The sequence below is a fragment of the Thamnophis sirtalis genome, unplaced genomic scaffold (assembly GCF_051295495.1).
Source record: "Thamnophis sirtalis isolate CommonGarterSnake01/CBP01778 unplaced genomic scaffold, rThaSir2_p1.2 scaffold_3, whole genome shotgun sequence".
NCBI classification, from domain to species: domain Eukaryota; kingdom Metazoa; phylum Chordata; class Lepidosauria; order Squamata; family Natricidae; genus Thamnophis; species Thamnophis sirtalis.
The window spans coordinates 1,915,830-1,925,342 of record NW_028261383.1 but is presented as its reverse complement, the minus strand read 5'-3'; the positions used below and the strand labels follow the sequence as shown (position 1 = coordinate 1,925,342).

The window sequence follows — 9,513 nt, the reverse complement described above, 5'->3', positions numbered from 1 at the left end:
CCATTTATTAAGAGCCGAGGTGGCGCAGTGGTTAAATGCAGCACTGCAGGCTACTTCAGCTGACTGCAGTTCGGCTGTTCGGCTGTTCAAATCTCACCGGCTCAGGGTTGACTCAGCCTTCCATTCTTCCGAGGTGGGTAAAATGAGGACCCGGATTGTTGTTGGGGGCGATATGCTGACTCTGTAAACCGCTTAGAGAGGGCTGAAAGCCCTATGAAGCGGTATATAAGTCTAACTGCTATTGCTAAAAAAAAAAGCTTTGTGCAGGCTGTATGTAAAGAAATTGTGGAGCAGTTAGGAAAGGTGTAGATGGGAGTATAAATCTAAACCAGTATTGGTCAACCTTGGCAACTCTAAGAGGTGTGGATTTCAACTCCCAGGATCCCTCTGCCAGAATGGACAGCTTAATAGCCAGCATTCTTAAAATCTCTTTTAATATTCTTTTTTCTAGCTGTGAAGGCATTGTGGTTTCCCAAACAGCCACGTTTGATGGAGCTAGGAGAGATGCCTGAGTCTCTAATGGAGCAAAGTCTCGTCCTCCAGAACATAGATTCAGAGTGCCAAGGTAAATTGGATTGTCTTTCAATTATTGTGACCCAAGTCTTCACCATTCACTGCTCAACTTCCAGATCCTGCTTGTTCTGACCGAGGCTTCCCAAGAGCATGAAGCAAACTCCTTGTCCCATCAAAAAACTCTTGTATTAATTTACTGTGAATTCTGCTCATTCATATTCAGCAAAGTCTCTCAAGGGAGGATTTACAGTCACAGACCTTACCTGGTTGGAGAGCTGACAGGCCGATTATCTGCAAAATATGGCAAGGAGTCTCGGAGAGTCACGAACCAACTAAGTGAACTAATTGCCTCCTGCAAACTCCCCTCCCCTTTCGCTCCTCTTTTATTTCCTCTGGGAGGGGCCATTCATCGTCCACTTGTGGCCTTACTCCCAAGTCGACCCCTGTTCTTTAGCTGTTCCCTTCGTCTGGCAACTGCGCATGCGCACACAGGGAACAGGCTCCAGCTGTTCCTCTGCCTCACTGATGTCTGACTCTGAAGGAAGCTGATGGTTGGCATACGACCCTGGCCCCCTTTCTGCCTCAGACACAGAGCCCTCATCAGAGCTTCCCCCAGACTTCCAAGACTGGCCCATGTACCTCCCCAACCTCCTCACTGTCCGAATCTGCTGCCAGCTCCACTGGCCACTGGCAGGCCACAACACTGTGTTTTTCTTTTACCATTTCCAGCAGAAGCCACTATCTAGTTGCACTCTTTAAAAATATAGGTCCCCAGCAACATTATACAGGCAGTCTTTGACTTACAGCAGTTCATTTACTGACAGACACTTGGCAATTGACTCATTTATGATGGTTGCACTGCCTCAGGGTTTTTCACGACCTTCTGACAAGCAAAGTCAATGGGGAAGTGCCGAAGTGGCGCAGTGGTTAGAGTGCAGTACTGCAGGCTACTTCTGCTGACTGCCGGCTGCCTGCAATTTGGCAGTTGGAATCTCACCAGGCTCAAGGTTGTCTCAGCCTTCCATCCTTCTGAGGTGGGTAAAATGAGGAGCCAGATTGTTTTGGGGGGGGGGGGGCAATAGGCTGATTCTGTAAACCGCTTAGAGGGGTTTATAAAGCACCATGAAGTGTTATATAAGTCTAAGTGCTATTTCTATTCACTTAATAACTGTGTTACTAACAACCGCAATGATTCACTTAACAACTGTGGCAAGAATGGGGTGAAACTCAACAACTGTCTCGCTTAGCAACAGAAATGTGGGGCTCATTTGCAGTCATAAGTCAAGGACTACCTGCATGCCGTTGTGTAACAGCGCCCATCTTTTGAAAAAGTCACCAATATGCCTGGTTGGCATGGTGGTGTTGTATCTAAGGGATTTCAATTTTGTTATCAAAGTGGGGAAAAAATATTTTTCCTCATCTATATGGGATATTCACTTGACTTAACTTGTTGTTTCAGTAGTTCAAAGGCCGAAGGCTCAGGAGGAAGAGGAGAAGGAGGCCATTTCCAGTTCGGATAACTCTGAACCATTCGGCGTACGGGAGAAACTGTTCAGCAAATCCGATTTCCACACTCTGATGGAGGAAGAGAATTTGGAAATCAAGCCAGACAATGAAGAACAGACCAGTAAAACTATAACTCAGCCCCTTCATAATGGACCAGGCGATATAAGCAATGCAGATCAAGGCAAGAGACAACTTGTGTGCAGCCGATGCAGAAAAAGCTTCACCAGTACCTCCAACCTTACCGCTCACGAGAGAATCCACACCGGAGCGAAACCATATAAGTGCCGTTGTTGCGGAAAAAGCTTTGGCAAGAAATCGACTCTCGTTGCTCATCGGAGAATCCACTTGGAGGAGAGACGGTACAGATGCCGTGTGTGTGGGAAGAGCTTCCGGCAGTTCTCGAGCCGTGTTGCCCACGAGCGAATCCATACCGCAGAAAAACCCTACACTTGCCCGGAGTGCGGGAGGAACTTCAGTCTGAAATCGAGCTTGGTTTCCCACCGAAGAATCCACATGGGAGAAAAACCTTACGCGTGCTCTGAATGCAGGAGACGTTTCAGCCAGAAATCGGCTCTGGTTGCCCATAGGCGAACCCACAAAGGTGAGAAACCCTACGTTTGCTTGGCCTGTGGGAAAAGTTTTAGCCAGAGCTCCAACCTCATTGTTCACAAGAGAATCCACACTGGGGAAAAACCATATCCCTGCCCTCACTGTGGGAGAAATTTCGCCTGCAGCTCCAGCCTCGTTCGGCACCAGAAGATCCACACGGAAGACAAACCGTACAGATGTGCGGCCTGCGGGAAAACCTTCAGCTGCAATTCAAGCCTCAGCAGGCACCGGCGGACCCACACAGGGGAGAAACCCCACGACTGCCCCGATTGTGGCAAAACCTTCAGTGTGAGCTCCCAACTCAGTGTGCATCGGAGGACCCACAGGGGAGAAAAGCCCTATGAATGCTCAGAGTGTGGGAAAAGTTTCAGTGTGATGGCGAGCCTTAACGCCCACCAGAGAATGCACGCTGGTACAAAAACTTATAAATCTTCCGACTGTCCCAAAAGTGTTTCTCTAAGGTCAAGTCTCAGAGCTCACAAGAAAAGACACAGAGAAAAGGCATTTAATTGCATAGAGTGTGGCAAAACCTTCACCTGCAGCTCTGGGCTCATTCGCCACCAGAGAATCCACACGGGGGGAAAACCCTTCCGTTGTGGAGACTGCGGGAAAAGCTTCATCTTGAGCTCCAACCTTATCGCCCACCAGCGAACTCACACGGGAGAAAAGCCGTACCAGTGCTCGGAATGCGGCAAATTCTTCAGCGTGAGTTCACAGCTCAACGTCCACCAGAGAACCCACACGGGGGAAAAACCGTATGCCTGTTCGCATTGCAGCAAGAGCTTCACGTGTAACTCTGCTCTTATTAGACATCTGAGGATCCACACAGGAGAGAAACCGTATCAGTGCTCGGAGTGTGGAAAAAGGTTCAATCTAAATTCGAACCTGGTGGTCCATCAAAAAACCCACGCTGGAGGGAAGCCCTATAAATGCATTTACTGCGGGGAAAGTTTCTATACAAGGCCACATTTCGTAGAGCATCATAGAGCCAGGCATTCGGATGCTATAAACATGAAAACAGCCGAAAGCAACGTTAATTCTAAATCCATTAATTACCAAATAAACTCTGTAGGATGGGGTTGATCAAATTGGTGGAGAGGAGCCGAAATCTACTGGAAAACTTTACATCAGAGGTCCCCAAACTTGGCAACTTTCAGACTTGTGGACTTCATCTCCCCAAATTCTCCTCCCAGAAGTCCACAAGTCTTAAAAGTTGCCAAATTTGGAGGCCCTTGGTTTACACTAACCATTTTGCAATATTCTGTTGCTTCTCATAGTGAATCCCTAACCTTTATATTTGGATAGTGCTAGCCATTTCTTAGATGGTTAAGGATCCTAAAACTCCACCCTTCTTTGAGTTCTGTGTCTATATTTTTAGGGAAACAATTTCAAGGCAGGTAGAAAGTGCAGGGGGGAAAAACCACCTTTTGGTTATCCACATCAGTGGTGGGTTTCAAAAAAATTTGGAACCTACTCTGTGGGTGTGGCCTCCTTTGTGGGAGTGGCTTGTTGGCCATGTGACCTGGTGGGAGTGGCTTGCCGGCCATGTGTTTTATCTATCTATCTATCTATCTATCTATCTATCTATCTATCTCTATCTTGTTTCTTTCCTTCCTTTTGTCTCTCTGTTCCTTTTTTCTTTTTTTCTTTCATCTCTCTCTTTTTCTTTCTTTTTTCTTTTTTTCTTTCTTTTTTCTTTTTTTATTTATTTATTTCTTCCTTTCTTTCTCTCTCTCTCTGTGTCAGTCGGTCTGTCTCTGGGGGGTGGGGCAGTGGTGGGTTTCAAAAAATTTTGGAATCTCTTCTGTAGGTGTGGCCTGCTTTCCGGGTCCACTGGTGGAACCTCTTCTAACCGGTTCGGTAGATTTGACGAACCGGTTCTACTGAATGGGTGCGAACTGGTAGGAACCCACCTCTGATCCACATGTACTGCATCTTCAAGTAGCAAAGCTCCAAAGTTGTAAAAATGAGACTTAATGCAATAAAAGTCAACCACATTGTTTTTTAAAAGGAGAGAAATCTATGGCCTTTTTTATATATATATATACAAAAATGTTTGTGATGCCCGGAAACATTGTTTATTTCAATGCCTGACTTTTTTTTTTAAGTCACAACAGGAAGGGTGAGGTCCTGCTGGCTGTGAGGAATTCTGGGAGCTGAAGTCCACCTATCTTTAAAGTTGCCAAGTTTGAAGAAAAAGACCATTGGCTTACCTGAACGGTCGTTCTCGGGACACTGCGAGGAGAATCCAAACGTGGGTTAACACAACCTATCTGCCCTTGGACTGAGTGATGTTTTTCTCTTGACCACGCCTCCCTTTGCCTCACCATGCTCACTTTAAAAACTAAGTAAGACAGTCCTGTAAGCAAGTACAGTCAATACAGTCACATCATGCCAGAAAAACACCCCGGGTGGGATTGGACTCTCCTCACAGTTCCCCGAGAACGACCGTTCAGGTAAGCCAACGGTCTTTCTCCAGTGCACTGCTCGGAGAGTCCAAGCGTGGGACATGCCCAAGCTATTGAGTCCCAGAGTGGGGAAGAACCGGAGCCTCTGGAATTTCAGCTACTTTTTGTAATACTCTTCTCCCAAAGGAGGCTTCGGCTGAGGCAAAGGTGTCAATTTTATAGTTTTTAATGAAGGCGGTGGGGGAAGCCCATGTGGCCGCCCTGCAAATGTCTAGAATAGATGCTTGGGTTGCCCAGGCCGCTGAAGCTGCTGTGCTTCTAGTAGAGTGTGCGGTGACCTGGCACGGAGCCATCTTGCCTTGATGCTCATATGCCAGTTTGATGCAAGCGCGCAGCCAACGACACTTGTGCGACGAGACCTTGCGGCCAAGGGACGCAGGAAGGAAGGAGATGAAAAACGCCTCCAAACGGCGGAATTCCTTAGTCCTCTTTACATAGGTACACACGGCACGCCTCACATCCAACTTGTACCATTCACACTCCCTAGGGTGAGAAGGATTAGGACAGAAGTTAGGTAATATAATCTCTTGAGTCCTGTGAAACAGAGAATTAATTTTCGGGGTAAAGGAGGGATCAAGTCTCAGAATGATCCTGTCGGGGTGAACTATGCACAAGTCCTCCCTGACAGAAAGAGCTGCCAGCTTGGATACCCTGGGAAGGTACCCTCATGGCGCCACCTAGATTTCTTGGTGGTGGCCTAGATCTGAGCTGCCTTAACCAGAACAAGGTAGCCCTGGTAAAGAATAATGGCCCAGGCAGACGCCATGTGAGTTTTGTGGCACGCCTTCTCTGACCTCTTGTCCTCTGCTTTCAATCCCTCCAGAAGCTCAGCTGGTAGGTTCGAGTTAGATGTTAAGGACACTGCCGGGGCGTCCACTTCTGGGAACTTCAGAATGTCCTCCATTTTCCCTTCTACAGCATAAAGGGTCTTGTCCCCCCCACTGGGGTTGGTCAGCGTGCCGGGTTGTAGCCATTGACGCTGAGCCATATCCATAAAGAGGTTGGGTACAGGGATGATCTCCGGGGCAGAAACCGTTTCCTTAAATAGCCCATGCTTGTGATCTTTGGATGTAGAAGCCTGTGCAGTCTCAAGCTTGGAAGTGGGGCCTAGTTCCGTAGCCATCATAGCCTTGTGCAGGATCGATTTAAATAATGACGGCTTGAAAAGGCCAGTGAAGGCCGGCTTGTCAGAGGGAAGGTCTTCGTCTTCAGACAGGACGAATCCCTCAGCCCTTTCCTGCTCAGAGCTGGAAGAATCAGAGTTAGAAGAGGAAGATGAAACAGATGTAGAAGCCGGCTCCTTAGAAGTGGAGGCCTTGGCCTGATGCTTCTTTTGGGGGGCCTTAGATTTTCTGGAACCCCTATGCTTGATCCCCTCAGCAATCCCATGGGAAATAGCCAAGGAGATCACCTCCCTCATCTCCGCCGAGAGGGCCAGACTTTTGCCCTTTCCTGGGCGATGTTTGCTAGGCCTGCGGTGGCCAGCTCTGCCTGAGCTAGAATCGCCCTCCTCACGCAGAGTATCCTGAAGGGAGTCATGTTCCTCCCTGATGGAAGAACTAGGGGAATCAGGGTAACCCCAGGAAGCCTCTGGTGAGGGATCCCTGGATCCATACTCCTCCCCAGAAAGGAATTCGCTGCCCCCTGGGGATTGGGCCTCCCGAACAGAGGGGGAAAGATCCCTGCTGCGAGGGGTAGGAAGAAGTTCCGCCGCCTGGTGGGACCTAGACACCTCCCTGGTTTCCACGGTGGCTCCTGCAGTCCCTGGGGAAGATCTGCCACTAGAACCCTTGTGCCCTTTGCCTTTTCTAGCTATGGGATCCAGCTTGCTACGCTTGCTGGAGGGCCCTGCTTGCTCCTCCAAGGCCTCCCTGAATTCCTCAGCCATGTTCAGGGCACCCACGGGGCCTAGAAGCTAGCTGCTGCTGGGATGGGCACACGCGTTGGCCAGCCAGCTCGAAACGCCCTTGCAGACTCTTCAGGAGGGAAGGGCCGCCTGTTGGACAGGGTCCTTCCTCCCACCGCCCTCAGAGCCCCGAGTTAGCTTCGGAGGGAAAGGCCAGCCGGCGCCCCGGACTAGCCCCGAACCTCCCTACGGCGTTCTGCTGTCGCTGAGGGGTGAAGATGAGCCTCTCCCTGGGCTGCTGAGTAATCTTCGTTCTCCCGAAGTGCTAACCGCCTCCTCTCTCGACGACCTCACTCCGGAGCAATAAAATAGCGGCCGGTGTGCGCGCAGCCTCCTCCCGCCAATTTTCAAGCTGCCTCAGGGAAAAGCGCGTGAAGCGGCTAACGTTCACCGCTGTTGCCAGGCAAGCTTGGAAACCGTCCCAGCTAGCAGCAAAAACGCCTGCGAAGCCTCCACGGAATGGCGGTCGGGAATGGGAGCCTGGGTGCAATGCCTGGGCGGCCTCCCACCACCCCCACCGTTCACCAGCAGCCGCTGGACAAGCGGTTCACACGCCCTGGACCGCTTGCGACCAGCGGTGACAGGGCTGGCCTCAAAGACGAACCTGCACAAATCACTGAATGTAAAGATGAATCAAGGTGGTCCAAGAATTTGGGGAAAAAACCAGCCTATCTGTCTTTGAACTGGAGCACTCCCAAAACAGTCCCAACGGGTGGACTGAGTTTTTAAACTGAGCATGGTGAGGCAAAGGGAGGCGTGGTCAAGAGAAAAACATCACCCAGTCCAAGGGCAGATAGGCTGTGTTAACCCACGCTTAGACTCACCGAGCATTGCACTGAAGAACACTGATCCATAATGTCATGATCTAGGGAAGGCCTGGTTGTTGGAGGGACTACCTGCCCACCCCATACAACTTACTCCCAATAGTAAGATGGGCAGTGTATAAATTTAATAGATAAATAAAAATAATCCAGCAGAATCAACATGTTCCAGGTTCCACCAATTATTAAGCAATGGTCGTTAATGAAACCCAAGAAACCAGCATGTCAAGATATTCTCCTAAGAATCCATATGACCTCCATTCTTGGCTTGGGGAATTCTGGAAGTTAAAGTGTCCATGACATCTTGCTGAGATTGAGAAACACTGGTTTAAATAAATCCTTAAAACCTGACTGCTTCTCAGATGTTGTGGGTTGTGGTGATTTGTGAGATTGGACTGTTTTTCTCTGGATTTTATTTTATTTCATATTATATGGGTGGGCCATTTTAAATTCTTGTTCTAGCTATGCCTCCTAGAGTCATATTGGAGTAGCAATTAAATTAACTCCTAGGCAACCATTTAAATATGAGCCAGCCATGTGCAGCAGCTGCATAAACAGAGGGATAGAATCAAGATCACGTGAAGTGTTAATACCACTTTATAATGCCTGAGAGACACTCATTTCCAGCTAGGACTGAGATGCAATCTACCGTACTATCTCCACTTAGGCCTTCACAGTCTGCATGCACTGAGTAGCCACTTCTACAGCACCACTCGTATAGCCCGGGTGGGAGATGAGCATGCGGGTGGCGAGAACAAAGAAATCAGATTGAATCTGTAGTACTGTCAGGATTTACTAAATCCTGATTGGGCAAGGTTCTACACAGTGGTGGGTTTCAAAAATTGTTGGAACCTACTCTGTGGGTGTGGCCTCCTTTGTGGGAGTGGCTTGCCACCCATGTGACCTGATGGGAGTGGCTTGCTGCCCATGTGACCGGATATGAAATTATGAATTAGTACTTAGATCGGTCCAAGTAGCTATTCAGAAGTTAGTGGTTGGAAGCAATCGTAAAGCAAGATATGGAATTAAAACCAGAAATATTTTGTTGGCTATTTGAAAGGGAGTATAATATATATTTAATTTTACACATGTTAGCAGCTGCTGGAATTGTGTTTGCACAACAGTGGAAAAACAGATATGTAAATGAATAAATATTACAATGTGCAGGAATAAATAGACAATTAAAATCAAGAAGGCTTTGAATACTTTTTCACGTGGGATTGATTTTAGCAATTGCCAACTAATTGAAACAGAAATTAGAAATCCAAAAATATGAAAGGAAACACCAATTATGTAAGGAAAGGTCCCTAAAATGTATAAGGAAATATTACTAGATCATTATTAATGCATAGATAACTGCGGGACATTACACACCCACCAGTGGTGGGTTTCAAAAAATTTTGGAACCTCTTCTGTAGGTGTGACCTGCTTTCCGGGTCCACTGGTGGAACCTCTTCTAACCGGTTCGGTAGATTTGACGAACCGGTTCTACTGAATTGGTGCGAACTGGTAGGAACCCACCTCTGGTTCTACACCACTTAAATATGAGCCAGCAATGTGGGGCAGCTGGGAAAGCAGCCCAGTACTCTTCAACATCTTCATCAATGATTTCGATGAGGGAATAAATACAACACAAATGTAACAAAGGCAACAGTAAAAATATTGGGTTTCTGTCTGGATGGTCTCTTAT

The 9,513-nt window shown here is 48.0% G+C and overlaps 1 protein-coding gene across 1 annotated transcript in view; it reads left to right on the top strand.

Annotated features, from left to right (window-relative positions):
- Positions 1–290: 290 nt before the first annotated feature.
- Positions 291–9,513, top strand: part of LOC106556133 (uncharacterized) — a 33,826-nt gene continuing 24,603 nt past the window's right edge. The window contains exons 1-2 of the mRNA XM_087707675.1: positions 291–565; positions 1,973–3,706. Of these exons, the coding sequence (XP_087563801.1) occupies positions 490–565; positions 1,973–3,706 (1,810 nt within the window). The 5' untranslated portion in view covers positions 291–489. The remainder of the gene's footprint in view (positions 566–1,972; positions 3,707–9,513) is intronic.